At 44.3% G+C, this 20,247-nt stretch overlaps 1 protein-coding gene across 1 annotated transcript; it reads right to left on the bottom strand.

Moving 5' to 3' along the window:
- Positions 1-352: 352 nt before the first annotated feature.
- naglu (N-acetylglucosaminidase, alpha) lies at positions 353-14,156 on the bottom strand. The gene is made up of 6 exons (XM_085283522.1): positions 13,616-14,156; positions 6,032-6,179; positions 5,598-5,744; positions 5,398-5,483; positions 2,801-3,057; positions 353-2,602 (listed from the first exon to the last, which is right to left on the bottom strand). The coding sequence occupies exons 1-6, from the start codon at positions 14,026-14,028 to the stop codon at positions 1,398-1,400; spliced, it is 2,256 nt and encodes a 751-aa protein (XP_085139648.1). The 5' UTR covers positions 14,029-14,156; the 3' UTR covers positions 353-1,397.
- Between the last annotated feature and the right edge of the window lie 6,091 nt (positions 14,157-20,247).

The raw sequence follows: 20,247 nt of genomic DNA, 5'->3' as shown, positions 1-20,247 counted from the left end.
TGCCTGGGGAGCCAGCTGGGGGCTGTCCTGGGGACCGGTGAGAGTCACTGCACATTTCAGAGATATTTAAAAGATGCCTTCATTAATGAGAAATGTTATAAATGGTTTCATGCAGCTCCTGAAATTTTAAATTTTTAACTTATGCTCCATTTTAAATGCTTTCTCCACCAGCTTTTTTAATGGTCATAAAGGCAGTGTACCGTGCCCAAGCTTGCAGCTCACGTCCTGCTACTTTGTGCTGGACTGTTTCTGGGGCACCTTTGCACAGGCCGAGTCCTGTGATCTACGCTTCGAGGGGTCAGTTCTGATCAACATCTTCAATGTGATGAACACAACTGTTTTTCTGAAAAAGTAACCGATTCCTTTGACATGTCGAAGTCTGACAGGTGTTTATTTTGATATAAAAATATATTTTTTTTAATCAGAATAATCATTCAGACAAGAATACATGAGCTTGTCAGCTTTATCGTTCATTGCTAAATACAAATTCATCTGTTTGGAAGACCTTTGTGGATTATTACTACGTTTAACTGAACATGTTAGCAGGAGCTCTAAATACAGGAGGTGGTTGTTAAACAGCGTCTGAAGCACCCAAACAGTTCTATAAGTAGGACGCTGGCCTTCTTCTTCTGTCTCTACTTAATGTCAGTTCTATAAAACATATTCCTGTCGCTCATGTCGTTTAGAAAAAGCAAGAAAAAAAAAAATCACAATATCCAAATTAACTTCAGACTAATGCATAACAGAGTCAGTTTCTAAAAACAGCATATTATTCACTTAAAGTTTAACATGTCCAATATTCAGATTTGCTTTCTGTGCGACTAAAGATGGAGATCAGACTCGTGTCTGCGTTACAGTTGAAACTATAACTACACATTATTGTGTGTTAAATGTGCTTCTACTTCCTTGCTAGATTTTCCCACTAACAGTAGCGGGACACTGAAGTGCGCATTTCAGGCACACAGCAGGTTATGCATGCAGACTGGATTGGACAGATCCAGACTTTCTACAATTGAAGCGCAGATTGGAGATTCCTGTCAGTCTTCTCGTATTAATCTGAAATGGTGAATATGTGAAACATTTTCCTTACGATGTGTTCAGTCTAAAACAGTACCACAGAGTTTGTAGAACACCTCAAACAGTCGAGAAGAGATCTGATACTTCCTCCTCTGATACGGAGCATTATTGGGAATGTGATCAGTCTGAGCATAACGTGAAAATAATCTTCCAAGAACAGACAAAACCACCCGTTGCTGATTTCAGTAAGTGTGCAAAAAACAGATTGTTCCTGTAAACCCAAGCAGTTTGTTCAGGGACAGCCGAGGACGACTGAAAGTGGACAAACACATTCTTCAAGCTGTTACTTGCAAGTTTTTCAAAAATGTTCTCTCTGCTCACTATAGTCTGTTTAGGGCCTGTGGAAAGTACTTGAGGAAGATCCTATAAGCGATCTCGTACGTGTCTCCCTGAGGTTTGGTCGGGTACTTTCTGCCGTTGTAAATGAATCCTTTTTCTATTTGGAATACCGCCTGGTTGAAGGCAGCCTGCTTGAAGGGTTGTCCGCTGTTCAGGCATTCCACCAACGTTTGGACAAACAGGCCCCATCGCTGGGCATAGTAGTCCTCAATGAGCCCCCCCCACTCTTTGCTGGCATAGTCCAGGATCTCACCACTGGGACCCCAGAGAGTGATCTGGTTTCTGGCATTCATGTCATAGAGCTGCGCCTCCTTGTCATCCACGGCGAGGGACCGAGCTCGCTCCAGCCACGTCCCCAACAGGAAGTTTCGGTTGCTACTCAGCAATCGATTGAGCTCCGGCAAGAGGTCATAGACTAGCACACCACCTGCAGTCAGCAACTCTGACAGGTTTTGCTTCTTGAAAGCATCTGCAATATCTCGATAAAAGGACGTAGTCAGTACTTGTAGCACCTCCCGTGTCACATCCACAAGATCGTACCTGAATGTCTCTTTGGACATAAGAGAAGGAGCTGCATCCATGATGAGTTTCCAAGCTTTGTACAAGTCAGCGGGGTCATACCAAAGCCCAGTGTTCATGTGAAAGGATGGTCTGCGGACCAGTGGGCTGTGGTTGTGGTTTCGGTAGTGTGGGTCACTGCAGTTGTAAATGCTGGCAAATAAGAGCCTCCATGCAGCAGTCAGGCTCTCTTGTGTATTGCCATAGCGACGTATGGCATAGAGCGACACCCACTTGGCCAAGTTGACTGGCTCCTTGCGCCAAGCCAGCTCACTCATCAGTTCATACGTCACAGGATTCTGCTCAATGCCTTCTGGTGTCATGCCTATGCCTACTAAGGTGGAGTTTGGGAAATGCAAGGCTTTAAAAGGGCCTGAATTGATGCTCTCAACTGTACCAAACAGCCCACTGTTGCCCCCAAAGTTCTGCAACATACACCAAATGAAGGGCTGCCCATAGAAAGACTCTGTGTAGGAGAAGATTGGCTCGGTCTCTGCAAACAGGTCCAGCACAATCATCCGTCCAAGGGGCACTCCGTGTAGTAGGGCCTGAATCTGGGCTGGTTTCCAGAACGCTGCATCGCTGAAGAACAGCCAACCTTGCATCAGCCAGACTGCCTGGGGATCAACTGGAGAGAAAAACATTTGGATAAGGGCCAGACAATAGACCAGCTCTTGAACATGGCTCAAAATCAGCAGGGAGCTTTAGCAAACTGTCTGTGCAAGAAAATTGTACAACAGGTCATCCGTGGGGCAACAAACTAGGGCAATTATTGTACTTGGACCCAGAAATTGTCACGGTTCAGGCAGCTGATTCAAACACTCACCTGCTGTCATTGAGGCAAAGACTGAGCGACTGACTGCAGACAGGTAGGCGGGGTCAGAGGAGGGTGGAGTCATTTCATTGAAGGTGTCTGTGCTGTAAATGTGATCCGTCCCAAATTGCTTCAGCACTTGGGACAGATACAGGGAACCAATGTGATGGAAAAGGGGGTCTTGTGGATCTAAGACAAGCGAACATGAGTAGCTGCAGTTGAAATGAGACCATGGCCCCAGTCTGGTTACTCTGGCCTCTGGATACAGCCTGAAACACAAGCAAGCAGCAGCAATACTAACTCTCTAGTCACAGAGTGGTTACATGAAATACGTTTGACGGACACAGAGATGCAGTTTGCTGCTACAGGACAAACTAACAAACCAATTCAAACAACTCTGACTACCAGGAAAAAGTGATTAAAGCGTTTCTTTTTTTAAATTCTAAAACAGAGATAAACAAGACAAACACTGCAGATGAAAATAAATGGAAAAAAGGCAGCTTCATCAGTAAAGGCAAGCATGTTATAAGAATGCCTGAGCTTTCTTATATCTACATCTCGGGCAGCTAGATTTGACATATTTCTGTATCATTTTTGAATAATACAGATTGTGCTGGGACAAACTACAGATCCAACATGGATCCAGATGGCATGATTTGGGAAATCAGATCTACTGCGACTCCATTTTGGATCCATCGTGCTGTGTAAGTGGACTAACCCAGGCACACATTCATGATCTGTTATGGAGCCTACCGTACTGTGTGGTAGGTCTGGTTCTTTTTATCAGTGGAAAATATCCAGAGTTTCAGAATTGTTGCCTCTTTTGATGAAATGTAATTATTTAATTCCAACATGAAATGCTCAAAAACAGACGAGAAACCTTCTTTATAAGAGACGGTGGTATAGTGTGTTTAAAACAGGCTAGCTGAGATGAACATGAGAGTTCATTAAATGCTACGCCAAATATTCCTAACTTTACTAGTGACAAACACATTTGGCAAGGTGTGATCGTGGCTCAAGAGTTGGGAGTTCATCTTGTAATCAGAAGGTTGCCGGTTCGAGCGCTGGCTCCGACAGTCTCGGTCGTTGTGTCCTTGGACAATACAGCCGTTGTCTACTGGTGGTGGTCAGAGGGCCCGGTGGCGCCAGTGTCCGGCAGCCTCGCCTCTGTCAGTGCGCCCCAGGGTGGCTGTGGCTACATGTAGCTGCCATCACCAGTGTGTGAATGGGTGGATGTGTAAAGCGCTTTGGGGTCCACAGGGACTAAGCAAAGCGCTTTACAGACCATTTCATTTTAACGAAGGTAAATGGTCTGGTACTTGTAGCGCCTTTCTACTGAACTTGAGCACTCAAAGAACTTTTTGCTCCCCTCTGGTCACAAATACCTTCACCCAGTGTTTTTATCTGTAGTTAACCTCTATCTAACACTCACACAGACACGTCACGATTCAGCATCTCACCCAAGAATTATTTGGCACAGGAGGAGCCTGAGATCGAACCACCAACCTGTGGATTAGTATATGACCCGCTCTACCACCTGGGCCATAGTCACCCAGGTGGCGACCTGTTAGTAACTTTTACTGCAATGATCAATGTCTGCTGGGTTTTGGTGCCAAATGACTGTCTCGGGATATTTGCATAACATGATTTCATTGGCTAGCAGTTGCATTTGTGTGTTTGAATAAAAACACGTGTGCTCTGATTGGCTGGCACTTCCAAAGTTAAACAGCATGAGCAAAGCGGACCAACGGATCCATAGTTCAGTTTGGCAGCTCGTGACGTCACTCCAACCAAAGCGAATGAGAAGCGAGCGTGTCAAAGCCTGAAACGCATCCATGTGAATCCTGCCTCACAACATCCTCAGAGCTTTCTCAGCCTCAGGTCGAGATCACTGTGTTTCCTTACATGTGGCATTACCAGCATGCGTATGGTGGTAAGCACAAAACTGATGGCTGCGCATGTTAGATAAACGCGATGTATGTTGCATGTGTACTTGTTTCTTTCACAAGGTAAGAATAAGACTCAGTGACGGTGTAACAGAGAAACAAAGATCAGTTTGTCAGAAGGACAGTAACAGCAAACACGGACTAGATTTAACTACATTCAAGTAAAATTAGTGATGCTTGGTCTTCTTGATAATATTTCACTACATGTCAGGAGGTACTGACCATTTTCTTCACAGTCTATTTTTATCCACTTTTTATATTTATTGACTTTACAGCATTTGTACTTCAAATCACAATTAACCCCAGAAAATCTATTATTTTGAGCCTCAACAATGCTGTTTATGTGGCAAAGTAACAGTAACATCATGAACACACAGGCAGACTGCATTGCTCATTAAATTAACTGGTCAAGTTGATAGTTAGTAGTTGCAGAACGTCTCACTCCTATCAACACTTTTCATGTTAACTTGCCCCACACTCTAGTCCCAGTGCTGTAACGGCAGATAATCATCACACATCTGTAAGAAAAATAAATACCCGCAGCCAATCAGACTGGTTCTTGTAATTATTAATGGTAGCACTGGTTTGGCTGTAAGTACCTATAAGACTAAGTTTGCTGTGGCACAGAGCAGAAAATGATGTTGAGACATAAAGAAGAGTGACCTGAGGACTCTCTTGGGGATGTTTCCAGAGAAGGCCGGCAGCACGGGGATCATGCCAAAGGATCTCATCCGCTCTAAAATCTTAAACTGGAAAAAGTGAGGAAAAAGTGATGTGAGATGATTGAGTCCACAGCAGCGTCTCAGCGTACATTCAACTTGGTTTTGGTCCATTGACATGTTGCTGTGTTGAGGTTTGATTACTTGAAGGTAGAGCTGGTTCACGTGCCAGGATTGCGGCAGAGGTCCACCAAACTTGAACAAGTTTGCCATACGGTTCCAGGCAAGGAACGCCGGACCGGAGAAGAACTCTTCTATCTCTGACTGGTTTAAACCGAGAGCACGGTAAACCTAAAAACAACAAGAGCAGCTTCTAAACACTCACAGTCAGCATTTTGTATCTAGTCCCAACTTATTTCAGTGTTAAGCAAAGTTTCCTAGACGTCTTATGTACTGGCTTCTGGTTGAGCCTGTTCTCCTCCAACTTTAACTTCTTCCCCGTACTGCTCAGAGAATTATGCCAACCAGCTGTTAAACACACTACAGAACTGAAGTACAAAAGCTGATCTAGTCCTGATTCATATCATTGCAAGAGCTGAAGAGAAAAAAAACATAGCTGAACTTTCAGACTTCCTCACCTCCTGCCACAGGGCTTCTTGGCCAGTGAAAGCCAGCGGCAGATTGATTCCATTCAGTGCCATCCAATCAATCTCTCTCTCCCATCTCGGCCAGTCCCACCACACGGAGGAATAACTAAAGGTGCAGACGTTCTGATAGTACCGGAATCTAGATACAAATACACAAATATGTGGCTTAGAAATGCATTTTATTTAATACAGAAATATAATACAAATGTAGTATAATGGTGTGATTATAGCACGGTGGTTAGCACTGTTGCCTCACAGCAAGAAGGTCCTGAGTTCAATTCCACCATCAGGCCGGGTCTTTCCGTGTGGAGTTTGCGTGGGTTCTTCCCGGGTACTCCGGCTTCCTCCCACCGTCCAAAGACATGCAGTTTGTGGGGATAGGTTGGTGAAAAATCTAAATGGGTGTGAATGGCTGTCTGTCCCTGTGTGTTGGCCCTGCGACAGACTGCCAACCTGTCTCGCCCTACGACAGCTGGGATAGGATCCTGAAAACGATAAGTGGAAGCTTGATGTGATGGATGGTGTGATTGATAGTTTGCAGTGTTATTGCTGTATTAGAACGGGTTCTTTTCCCAATAACCTGTAAAGCCAAACTATTCTGCTTGATAAATGTGATCGCTGAGCTCTATATCATGTTTTAAAGACATGATGATAAAAACAGTTTGTGTTAATCAGTTAATCAGTAAAACTGTAATACTATTTATGTGTCCTCAAAATATACTCTAAATCACACAGCCCTGCCCCTCCTTCACTCTGCAGCTCTCCTCACATTCAAAGTTCTCCAGCAGAATGAAGGGAGGCACCAAAGTCTGAAGGTGTGCATCAACTTAACACTGCAAGTGCATTGTTGTAGTGGTTGACAATGCTGATTTGTTGAAAAAAAAAAAAAAAAAAAAAAAAAAAAACACCTGGAGAAAGAGGTGGCTGCAAACTGTTGTGTTTCTGTGACTGCCTGGCTGTCCTAGGAGGAGGGATTTGGAGGTATCCAGGTAACCTCAGGGTTAAAACTGGGTAATACAGCCTAATAGGCTAGAGCCTATCACCTACAGTGGGGCAAAAAAGTATTTAGTCAGCCACCGATTGTGCAAGTTCCCCCACCTAAAATGATGACAGAGGTCAGTAATTTGCACCAGAGGTACACTTCAACTGTGAGAGACAGAATGTGAAAAAAAAATCCATGAATCCACATGGTAGGATTTGTAAAGAATTTATTGGTAAATCAGGGTGGAAAATAAGTATTTGGTCAATAACAAAAATACAACTCAATACTTTGTAACATAACCTTTGTTGGCAATAACAGAGGTCAAACGTTTACTATAGGTCTTTACCAGGTTTGCACACACAGTAGCTGGTATTTTGGCCCATTCCTCCATGCAGATCTTCTCGAGAGCAGTGATGTTTTGGGGCTGTCGCCGAGCAACACGGACTTTCAACTCCCGCCACAGATTTTCTATGGGGTTGAGGTCTGGAGACTGGCTAGGCCACTCCAGGACTTTCAAATGCTTCTTACGGAGCCACTCCTTTGTTGCCCGGGCGGTGTGTTTTGGATCCTTGTCATGTTGGAAGACCCAGCCTCGTTTCATCTTCAAAGTTCTCACTGATGGAAGGAGGTGTTGGCTCAAAATCTCACGATACATGGCCCCATTCATTCTGTCCTTAACACGGATCAGTCGTCCTGTCCCCTTGGCAGAAAAACAGCCCCATAGCATGATGTTTCCACCCCCATGCTTCACAGTAGGTATGGTGTTCTTGGGATGCAACTCAGTATTCTTCGTCCTCCAAACACGACGAGTTGAGTTTATACCAAAAAGTTCTACTTTGGTTTCATCTGACCACATGACATTCTCCCAATCCTCTGCTGTATCATCCATGTGCTCTCTGGCAAACTTCAGACGGGCCTGGACATGCACTGGCTTCAGCAGCGGAACACGTCTGGCACTGCGGGATTTGATTCCCTGCCGTTGTAGTGTGTTACTGATGGTGACCTTTGTTACTTTGGTCCCAGCTCTCTGCAGGTCATTCACCAGGTCCCCCCGTGTGGTTCTGGGATCTTTGCTCACCGTTCTCATGATCATTTTGACCCCACGGGATGAGATCTTGCGTGGAGCCCCAGATCGAGGGAGATTATCAGTGGTCTTGTATGTCTTCCATTTTCTGATGATTGCTCCCACAGTTGATTTTTTCACACCAAGCTGCTTGCCTATTGTAGATTCACTCTTCCCAGTCTGGTGCAGGTCTACAATACTTTTCCTGGTGTCCTTCGAAGCTCTTTGGTCTTGGCCATGGCGGAGTTTGGAGTCTGACTGTTTGAGGCTGTGGACAGGTGTCTTTTATACAGATGATGAGTTCAAACAGGTGCCATTCATACAGGTAACGAGTGGGGGACAGAAAAGCTTCTTACAGAAGACGTTACAGGTCTGTGAGAGCCAGAGATTTTCCTTGTTTGAGGTGACCAAATACTTATTTTCCACCCTGATTTACCAATAAATTCTTTACAAATCCTACCATGTGAATTCATGGATTTTTTTTTCACATTCTGTCTCTCACAGTTGAAGTGTACCTCTGGTGCAAATTACTGACCTCTGTCATCATTTTAAGTGGGGGAACTTGCACCATCGGTGGCTGACTAAATACTTTTTTGCCCCACTGTATTAGAGTGAGAGGCAGGGTCGCACCCTGGACAGGTCACCAGTCTGTCACTGTCTTGAACAACAGTTAACACCTTTGAGTACAAAGTTGTTCCTTGAGTCCATACAGTCCAGACCTAATCAGCATCGTTCACTGTCATTCCTTCAGCTGTCCTGTTTGTGAGCGGTTGGATTCAAAGCCACTCATGAAGTACAGAGTTACAACACCAACATATAAACTTTTCATATAATTCAATTTTATTTACAGGGCACCAAAATCACAACACGGTGCTTAAATATAGCACTGAAGTTTAAACAGGAACAGTCAAAAAGAAAAACACATAAATAAAGCTACAACACTTCAACTGTTCCAGTGAAGTGAGAGTGGAGGCCTGGGTGTAGACACTCCCTGTATGATGCTGAAGGATTACACACTGCTCCCCACAACTATGTTACAGACATGAGCAAAACAAACTGAACCACACATGCTGCCGATGGTTCAGCCCAGCCACTCTGCACATGACATAGCTGCAGTGAGCTGATCCGGGTCTAATGCACAACAGACAACTGAAAGGAGAGTCCTTTAAAGGGCCTGGCGGCAGTACAAGTGCTCAGAGAAAACAATGACAAATGTGTGACAACGCTCCATTTCTCATGCACCCGGGTTTGTTCAGGCTGAGACGGTACCCCGGCATCGTCCTGTGTGTAGTTTGAACCTGTCACAAAAGCACTCGATGTGCAATTGTTCTTAGGTGACGGAGAACTATAAGAACCATCGACTGTCGTGATGCCATCGGGGGCTGTGACTGCAACAGGTCCACTCTGTGGAGAGCAGTTCCCATGAACGACTGAGAGGAGCTGGTGAACATCCAATGTAACGGGTGTGAAGTGGATTTGGTGGGAAAACATTTTTCTTAGTTATGTACATGTGAACTGTAATTTCATCTGACAGCAGGACTGGGATGCTCTGTAACATCACCAGTGGTGAACCTCCCAACCAGCTGTCTGTGACTACATGGAGCTTAAACCTGAACGGGAAAATGTGACATGACATGTTTGAGGATTTTTGTTTGTTTTTTTAATCCAAGTCTAAAATATATAGTGAATTAAAAATGTAAAAACTCCAGTAAAGTAAAAAGTGGACAATGGCTGTGTCAACAACAAATAAAGAACTGACAGACTGAGATTTGTTTACCTTCCTGTTACATGTTAATGGAGCTGTGACACTATGAGTGCAGCGGCCTAAAACCTCTGTCCCCCTCTGTAGGGACCAGGGCCCGTATCCCTAAAGAATCTTTGTGCAAAAAGTGGCTCCTAGCGGCCAAATTCTAAGAAAATTCTCAGAGTCATGACGTTTTCTTAGAATTTCCCCTAAAAGGGACACGACAATCCCAGTTAATATAAAAGCTATTCCTCAAGATTCCTAGCGCTTAAAAGGGCTCCTAAGGCGAGATCTGCTAAGAGCAGGGAAGAGGACTTTTAGTGGCTTAGGAGTTCCCCTAAGCAGCTGCACAAAATGGCCAACAGAAGAGGCAGGAGAGATGTCCTGCAAACACTGGATGACAGGGAATTATTGAGATGCTACAGATTGGATCGTGCAGGAATCATGTTTGTGGTGGCTCTCCTTAGAGATGCAATTACTTCACCAACTCGACGCCACAACGCTATTACACCGGAGACGAAAGTAATCACAACCCCGAGGTATTTGGCAACCGGGAAAATGCAACAATGCAGCAGTGATGACTTGGGTCTGCAATCACAGACATTGCTAAAAGCTGAGCCGTGTTACCCTCGTTAAGACCACACTGGACTTGTAACGTTGTGATTTCTACTTCATTAAGGACAGCCTCTTGAAATAGGCCATCTTGTTTTCAACGGGGTCCATATGGGAGTGAAAGTACAAAATATGTCAGCTAGGATATTAATATGAGCAAATAAGACACGAATCATTATTTGAACAGGGTGTAATGAGTTTAAGTTTTCACATATTTTAGATTCTAATGGCTATAACCCCTACAGCTTACTATTCATTTTCCAGATATTTTCTTGAATGTGAAATATTATTTACAATTACAGTCAGCATAAGATTAGAGTATATAATATGTTTATTGATTTGAGGGTACATCCTTTGCTCATTATCACCAAAAGCTCATTTCCATCAAACTTGTAGGATCAACCAATCACGGCTTTTGAAATGATGACTCATACCTAGCAACGGGGTCAACCACACCTCCTCACTAAGATAGGATTTTCCATCCATTCCTTGCTCAGAGTTCACTGAAAATGTTCTGGAATCACTTCTAAGCTAAAACTCCTGGCAAGGAATTTTTAGGTTAAGTTAGGAGCTCTCTGAGAGGATTCTCAGAATCTTTAGGGATACGGGCCCTGGCCATTATTTTGGGAAAACTAAAAATATTTAAGTCACGTAGCCAATGACCTGTGAATGAAATAATGTTTTATAGCTTCTTATACTCTCACTATACTCTCACTATAAGGCTTTCAGGAGCAAAGTGAAGGAGGAGATGAAAGCAGCACAGCGGGAGGTGAAACGCTGCCTGAGGGAAGCAAAGGACACCTACAGGAGGAAGGTGGAGCAGAAGTTGGAGAGGAACAATATGAGGGAGGTCTGGAATGGTGTGAAAACCATCACAGGCCACAACACCAAGAAAAGCACAGTGGGGGGGACTGTGGAGAAGGCAAACGAACTCAACAACTTCTTCAACAGGTTTGACCAGCCCACAACCCCCCCACCCTCACCCTCACCTTCACTACAGAGTCCTCTCCCCACTCTCCTGCCTCCCTCGCTTCCCCCCCTTCCTGACACCATGACACCCCCCTCCTCCAATCCCTCTCTCAGCAGCAAGACATCTCCCCCCCTCCCCTCCTCCCAAACATCTCCCAGTGTCACAGTGGATCAGGTCAGGAGGCAACTGAGGAAGCTTCGCCCCAGAAAGGCAGCAGGCCCAGACAAGGTGTGTCCTAGGATGCTAAAGGCGTGTGCTGCTGAACTTGGGGAGCCGCTACAACGAGTCTTCAACCTCAGTCTGCGACTGGGGAGAGTGCCCGCCCTATGGAAGACATCCTGCATCGTCCCGGTCCCCAAAAAGAACCGGCCCAATGAGCTGAATGACTTCCGACCGGTGGCACTGACGTCACATCTTATGAAGACTCTAGAGCGGCTCTTCCTCAACCTCCTCCGACCACAGGTACAACATGCCCAGGACCCACTACAGTTTGCATACAAGGCGGGTGTCGGAGTGGAGGATGCCATCCTGTACCTCCTACACAGAGCCCACTCACACCTGGATGGGGGAAAAGGCACGGTCAGGATCCTGTTTCTTGACTTTCCCAGTGCCTTTAATACCATCCGGCCCTGTATGCTTCAGGAAAAACTGAACAGGATGGAGGTGGACCCCTGCCTGGTGGCTTGGATCTCCGACTACCTCACCGACAGACCACAGTACGTCAGGCTGAAGGACATCACGTCTGACACAGTGGTCAGCAGCACAGGAGCACCACAGGGAACTGTGCTGTCCCCTCTTCTCTTCACCCTGTACACCTCTGACTTCTGCTACAACTCTGAATTATGCCACATTCAGAAGTTTGCAGACGACACAGCCATCATGGGGTGTATCTGGGATGATCAGGAAGAGGAGTACAGAAGTCTGGTGAGGAACTTTGTCGCATGGAGTCACACAAACCACCTGCAACTCAACACCTCAAAGACTAAGGAACTGGTTGTGGACTTCGGGAGGTCCAGAGAAGGTCCACTACCGGTTCAGATAGAGGGGGAGGAGGTGGAGGTGGTCAACAAGTACAAGTACCTCGGGCTGTGGGTGGACAATAAACTGGACTGGTCATGCAACACAGAGCACCTGTATAAAAAAGCCCAAAGCCGACTGTACTTCCTCAGGAGGCTGAGGTCTTTTAACATCTGCAGGAAGCTCCTGAGGATGTTTTACCAGTCGGTGGTTGCTGGAGTACTTTTCTATGCTGTGGTGTGCTGGGGGAGCAGCACAGCAAAGAAGGACTCATCCAGGCTGGAGAAACTGATCAGGAGGGCTAGCTCTGTGGTCGGCATGAAGCTGGACACTCTGGTGACAGTGGCAGAGAAAAGGACATTAAAGAAACTGCTGGACATTATGGACAATGCTGGGCATCCTCTGCACACGGCCATTAACAACCAGAAGAGTCTGTTCAGTGACAGGTTGCTTCTCCCAAAGACAAGAACTAACAGACTTAAAAACTCCTTTGTCCCACACGCCATCAGACTGTTTAACTCCTCTCTGGAGGGGAGAGGGAGGGGAGACAGGAGGACAAAGGAGGGGGGAACAACTAAGCTGTAGTGCCTCTTCACCTCACTGTGCAATACCTTGTGCAATACTTTTTGTAAATAGTCAACAGTGCAATAGACTCAATCTTATCTTATCTCTTATCTTATACTCACAAAACACACTTCTAGGAGTGAGACAAACATTTCACCTTTAAAATAAGAATTCTTTTAAAATGCATGTTTTTTTTTTTGTTGCGGTTTCTTTGTTTTCCTTTTGTTTTGTTTGTTTGTCTCTTTTTTTTCTATGTGGTTGTATTTTTTTTTGTACCACGTTCAAAATAAAGATTCAATTCATGTAGCAGATGTTGCCCACACTTCAAGTTCTGGGGGTCTAAACGCATTACAGCTGATCCGATGTCTGTGTGGGGAAAGCACACACACTTTCTTTCCTCCTGTTGTTTGCTGTGTGTGAGGTCAGGAAGTGTCAGTTTGTTGTCTCTGACATGAAAATGAAACGTGAGCTGCTCACAGTTTGGACACACGGTCTAACCAGGTGAGACAGTCACAGAGGGCTTTGACACCAACCTTTGTAAGGACTTGGCGCATTAAACGGGTCCCTCGCAGGTCTCTTGTAAGCCTGCAGAAACCTTTGTGAGGACGGTGCGGGTCACTGACCTGTGCGGGGTGCTGATGCGCAGGACGCCGGTGAGCTTTGGCAAAGGTCTGGGCAGATCCAGCTGATTCCCGGACCAGGAAACGTGGCAGTTGCAAAAATACTTCAAATAATTATAAATCCCGGAGGCCACGGCCACCCCGGTGCTGCCTGTGGCGACGACCTTGTTGTTTTTGGTGGACCTGAGCTCGCACACGTCCAGGCTGTCGTTGGAGAGGCTCCCGTTGATCGACACGATGAACTCGGCCGATCTGTTCCCCAGCAGCCGCCTCAGCAGCTCGGTCACCGCTCTGCCCTGCGCTCGGTCGCTGGCTCTCGGTCTGATGTGGTCCAGAGAAGGAAACCTGCAGCGTGCGCTCACACACAGGCTCCAGACGAGCAACAGAGCCAAGCAGCAGCCGCTTCCGCCTGACATTTTGAGCCCTGTCCACGGGAGACACTTTCCCACCGTTGCATAAGTTTAAAAACGAGTTTATTTGTCTATTTGCGGAGAACCCGGAAGCGTCGCTTTACCAAAAGCCTGCTGGCCAATCAGAGAAAGCGCTGCGGCCTCCGTTGACTGTCAGCCAATCGAGCGTTGTTTCCTGAAAGCTTTTTGGCACGTGATCAGTTTGTCACATGACAGTAAACTTAGAGAAGTGTTGTGCGAGTTACTGTTAAAGCCAGTGTTACCGACGGCACCGACGCTTTAAACACAGCTCAGCAGACTCACAGCGGTCATAGCAGCAAATATACAACAAACATCAAGCACTCAGAAAATCAGTGTAGAAACAGATATGCTGGATAAATAGACAAGTATAGAGATATAGGTGTAAATATAAAAAGAATAGTATGTGTCGTGGTGTACAGTGACAGTGGGCATTGAGGTGTTCTTAGTTCTGTTCCAAATGTGTGGATCTGACCCAAGTGGGTGAATTAAAGAGTCTGATAGCAGCAGAAGGAACGACTTCCTGTAACGCTCCCTCAGACAGCCAGGCTGAAGGAACCTGTTGCTGAAACTGCTCTTCAGATTGTCCAGTGTGTTATGGAGGATGGGAGTCATTGTCCATGATTACCAGCAGTCAGCAGTCTGTCACCGATCACCTCCTCCAGGGTGGAGAGCTTCACGCCAACAACAGACTCGACCTTCCAGATGAGTTTGTTCAGTCTGTGTCCTTTGCTTTGATGCCTGCACCCCAGCACGCCACAGCAAAGATGATGGGGTGGCTGTAGCTCAGGTGGCAGAGCAGGTCAGCCACTAATCAGAAGGTCGGTGGTTCGATCCCAGGCTGCCTCCTGCCTGCATGCCAAATGTCCTTGGGCAAGAGACTAACCCCATGTTTGCCTACTGGTGGTGGTCAGAGGGCCCGGTGGCGCCAGTGTCCGGCAGCCTCGCCTCTGTCAGTGCGCCCCAGGGTGGCTGTGGCTGCAATGTAGCTGCCATCACCAGTGTGTGAATGAGTGTGTGACTGGGTGGATGACAGGATGTAGTGTAAAGCGCTTTGGGGTCCTTAGAGACTAGTAAAGCGCTATACAAATGCAGACCATTTACCATTTACCATGGTGCTCTCAACAACAGACTGATGGAACATATATCAGCAGCCTGCTGCACCATGCAGGGAAGAGCAGCGTGTTGTGATTCATGAGCTGAATCATCATTAATGTGTACATGAACACTGAGTTGAACTTTCCATAATGATTAGAAATTTGTTTTGACATGTTTCAATTTATTTTAGTTTTTTAGTTATTTATTTTATCTTATCTCATTTTAATTTTCTTTACTTATGCTTTTAGCATGTACAGCACTTTGTGAACTCTGGTTTTATGTTAAAGTGCTTTATAAATAAAGGTGGTATGGTATGGTATTAGTCAACACAATAAAACATGCTTCAGCTTTTCATGCAAAACAAAAAAGCAGCATTTTTGAATCAGAGTGCAGCATCAAGGCAGTTAAACGTGCGATACTGATCTGCTCAGCAGAGGCATCACCTGTAATGGTGTAACAGGTGGAGGCCTGACACGTTTCCCCTCATCTTTTCTGACATAGAAATAAATAATCACCAGTTTTGCATTTAGCTAAACAGTGAGCCCAAGGATATTTCAGCAAAATAGTCCACGTCATCAGCTTTTTACTTTTCAGGATGTCTTTGAATTCTCTCTGTAGGTTCATCATTTTCATTTCCATCAGTCATAGCCAGTCTGCATCAGCATGATACAGACATTGAGATCTGATGTATTGTCAACGTGTTCCTTTCATTTTTTTGAGCAGTGTATTTAGAAACTGGGTGTTCTGGAGACCCACATTTATAAACGTGGCTGTTTTAAACCTCTTTCAGCTGAACGTTTTCCTGCCTCTGTTTAGTACATCAGGACTTGGTAGGGTAGCTCAAATAATTCAAAACATATCGACCATAAAGTCCATTACACAGGAAGTAAATGAACCGGCTGGGTCTCAGCGGCTCCAGCACTTTGGGTCAGCTTCTGTTTTAAATGTGTTTTTAAATAAAACAGAGTAATAACAAATGGTCTTTCTATTCAGACAATGTTCATAATTCCTGTTTGAGGTATATTTATTAAACACAACTTAGTGGGCTTAATATAATATCTGAGTGTATGAATATCGTCTAAATGTAATCGACTCAAGTTCAAACACAGCAGAATCATTTCCTTCCACAGAGTAAGGTGATCCATATTTGACCATGATATCTTTCAGAACATGAGCTGCCAGCTAGTGCTGCTTGTTTTTTCAGTAAAGTTCAGCTGGTTGACGTCTTAGCTTGGTGATACTAGGAGGCTAACATATGCTGGTTAGCTTATGAAACAAGCGTAACTTTATCAACCGCCAGCAGGCTAACACTCAGTTACTATCACTGTTCAAAGGTTTGTTATCATCACACAGCCATCAATGATTCTCCAGTGTTGTTTGACCTCAGCTCGTTGTGTACTTAACACAGACACACATGGACAGCTCAACTCTGAAAGAGAAAACAAGGTCAGATTTGAAGTCGTCCATTTAAAAAGAAAGAAGTCGTATGAACTCTGGAGAGGATCAAAATTAACTCACCTTACTTGTGGAGGTGAAAAGAGGGCGTGTCAGACAGTCAGGAGCCAATCAGGAGAGGGAGAGAGGTTACAGAGGGAAGGCACAGACGAGTAAATGAATAAGAGTCTTTACTTCGATCACTGTCACCTCAAATATGACTCATACCCCGTAGTTTTGCTTTCTCTCATCATGACTGATGTAACAAAAAGTTTGGGGATAACTCCGACGTGGGGACGAGCACAGCATGTGTCTTACCTGAAAAGACTGATTGTTGTGCAGCCATGACTTTTGATCCCAAAAGCAGGTCGAGCAGCCACAACGTGTCACTATGACAGTAACACAAGTACACACAAACAGCTAACCACACACAAACACTTGTGCAGCTCTGGTCCATATCAGGGAATCTCTTGGTGAACTGAGTCATTTGACTTGTTGTAACTGCTCAGAATCAGTTCAGACTTTTTTTAGTCTCCAAATTTTCTCCAACAAAAGCAAATCTTGTCCGACTGTCCAACAGCAGGAGACGATGGAGGAGCTGCTGTTGTTGCTGACCTCAGTCTGCACAGCTTATGCTCAGCACCAAGGTGAGCGAGCCGGTGACTGAAGGTAACGAGGACACAGGTTCTGACTTTGTACTTTTAGTGCTGCACAAAATAATGAGAGTAAGAATGGACGCTATGACGTTTGAAGAATATTTGTAACAGGTTTTCCTCACTTTACAAGCTACAGTTACCACTTTAGATTTTTATCTACAATTTTTTTGTTTCTTTATTGATTCTAATAAAAAGAAATAATCTCCGTCAGATTCAAACAAACACAAAAAGGACATAATGATGTACTTCAAATGCTGAACATTGACAGTGCAACATAGAAAGCTCATCACAGGTTTAACAGAGAAAATGAACCGTTTGAAGCAAAACATTTAAATCTGAGGGTCGGCAAACAGCAGGCAAAGACATCCTGGCGGCGCTGAACTAACCCTCTGAAGCAGCGGGTAACGTCTAACAGTAGCATTTGTCTGGGTAACATTTCAGTCGCCTGCTGCATCCCAGTGTGCGCCTGAAGTTGGTTACCATGGTCCCGTCGTTACCAAAGTCAGACTCCGCCCCACACACATCACAGATAAACTGAAAATGTGGATTGACACATGTGAGAAAATTCCACAGGAGGCACGCGTGTTTGTTGCTTTGAAGACAGCATTTCTTTTTGAATGGAACTCCACTCGCTACGTGGAACTCAAACGGGATGACAACAATGTGAGTCAATGGAAAGCACAGCGACCGGAAAATCCTTCAGCATCACTCTGACCCGCTCTCCGAGTATCATTCTGGGTCAAGATCAAGACACTTGCGGTGGAGGCTTCAATGCAAAACAGTCCTTTGTAGGAGACCTGACAGATGTTCACCTCTGGGACAAGGAGACCTCTCTGTGTGATGTCAGCTCTGATATGCAGGGTCACTCCTTCACTCCTGGTCAACTGGAAAAACCTGCAGGACCTCATAAATGGCACTGTGTGTGGAACACAGTGACTTTGGTACCCTGTCCTGTTAAGAGCAGTGTTGGTCAAGTTACTTGAAAAAAGTAATCAGTAACTAATTACCGATTACTTCCCCAAAAAAGTAATCCCGTTACTTTACTGATTACTTATTTTCAAAAGTAATTACTTAGTTACTTTTTAAAAACACGATTTACAACCTGAAGAGGTGATAAAGCGATAGATCTTTCAGCCCAATTCTACTTTTTCTGTATAATCCATCATACAAAATGTAATCCAATGGAAAAGTCTCTTTTTAAAACTTGTTTTATTAGTTTTAATCTTTTAACTTTATGCATCAAGCAAAAATTTAATTATCTGCAACATTCTCTGACTGGAAGAAATTAGTTTAACATTTAAACCTATTTTCTGCACATTCCAGCACATAATTTTTTTTTTGTGTGTGTTTACACTCAGTCTTTCAAATAGATGCAAGTAAAACACAGCAGAAAATAAATAAAGTCACAGTCTCAGCGGTCCTGTTGCTCTATTTTCACCTGTAAAGCAGGAGTGGGGTAGGCGGAGGTTTACCCTGGTGCAGGTGTGCCGCGGTCAGTGGAAGAATCCGCGAGTTTCTCTGTGAGTTTCCCATTACGTCGTAGCTACTCGGTGCTTGTTGGAAGTTTAGGGTTTTTTCGCTGTAAAAAGTTTTCTTCCCACGCACAGCGGACACTAATGTTTTTGTCACTTTTTATGGAATCAAACTCAAAGTAAGGTCAGTACTTCCACACTTTAAACGCTGCACGCTCATACTCTCTCCCACAATCGATATGTGATCCATTGTTGATCTGCACACAGCTGTTGTCACGAACGTCGCACTCGCTTACGTCACTGTCGTGAGACATTCTCGCAAAAAAATCACGGTTTTAGTAACGCAGTAACGCAGCGTTCCTACGGGAAAGTAACGGTAATCTAATTACAGTTTTTGCAATAGTAATCCCTTACTTTACTCGTTACTTTAAAAAAGTAATCAGATTACAGTAACGCATTACAAGTAACGCGTTACTGCCCATCTCTGGTTAAGAGTGCAGTCAGCCTGCACAGACGTGCTGCACGGTGACTGAAATCCAACCAACCCCTCGCGCTCTCACTGTCAGGCTGTACACGAGGACCTCTCGCCCAGCTGGGACAGAAACCCTGATACGTGGAAGAGGATGCATGGACTGAAATCTGTCATCAAACTGCTTTTCATCAGTTACCAAGGAGTGACGTGCCATTTAAAAAGCAGTGTAACATTTCTAAATAACACATGATTAAAAATGACTTTCTTCTTATTGTGCAAATTAATTGCATTATTATAGATTACATTTTTTCTGTTTCTGTGTAGCTCGAAGTTCCATTGAGGTGGAACATTAAAGAGTTATTGTATTGTATTAAGCACAAAATAACTTGCTTTGCCGCAGTACTCAGAAGCTGTTCAAAGTCAGAGAGAGTCAATATGACTTAAGGGGAACAGATTTCTTTAAGAAAAACAAGATGAGGACAAATATAAAGCAGAGATGTGTTTAGAGGAGTTAACCTGTGGAATAGTTATGACAGTGATTTAAAAAGGTGTAGTTCTATTTTTAAACATATTTTTAAACAAGGAAAATGAAGTATTTTAAAAATGTAAAAATATAGTATTAGAAAAATATATAAATCAAGAATGAAAAGACCAAAAAAACAAAACAAAAAAACCCTCTTGATTCTTTTGCTTTGATGTAGTTACTTCTCTAAGGTGGAAAGTTTTTTTTCTTGTTTGTTTGGTTGGTTTTTGCTTTGTTTTATTCTTTGCTTCGAGCCCTGTGTACAGGAGCTGCATGCAAAAAGATCTTTTGTTAAAGGGTTGGCGTAATAAGCAAATGCTTCAGCCAGTACCTTTTGATTAGCCTTGTCTCGTGCTTTCTTGCTTTGTGGCAGATCTTTGTTCTGTCTTCACTGAGATATTTGAATGCTAATCAATAAAATCAAATCAAATCAATCAAAATCAAATCATTGATTTATCAATAATCATGATCCAATACTACAAAGTACTGAATATAAATTTGAAAAGGGTCTACATAATAAACGCATGTAAAAATCCCGTGATTAGTTCGTTA

The sequence above is a fragment of the Mchenga conophoros genome, linkage group LG8 (assembly GCF_057382185.1).
Source record: "Mchenga conophoros isolate Kocher_MC1m ecotype Shallow Benthic linkage group LG8, M_conophoros_male_GT1.1, whole genome shotgun sequence".
NCBI classification, from domain to species: domain Eukaryota; kingdom Metazoa; phylum Chordata; class Actinopteri; order Cichliformes; family Cichlidae; genus Mchenga; species Mchenga conophoros.
This window is presented reverse-complemented; position numbering and strand designations above follow the sequence as displayed.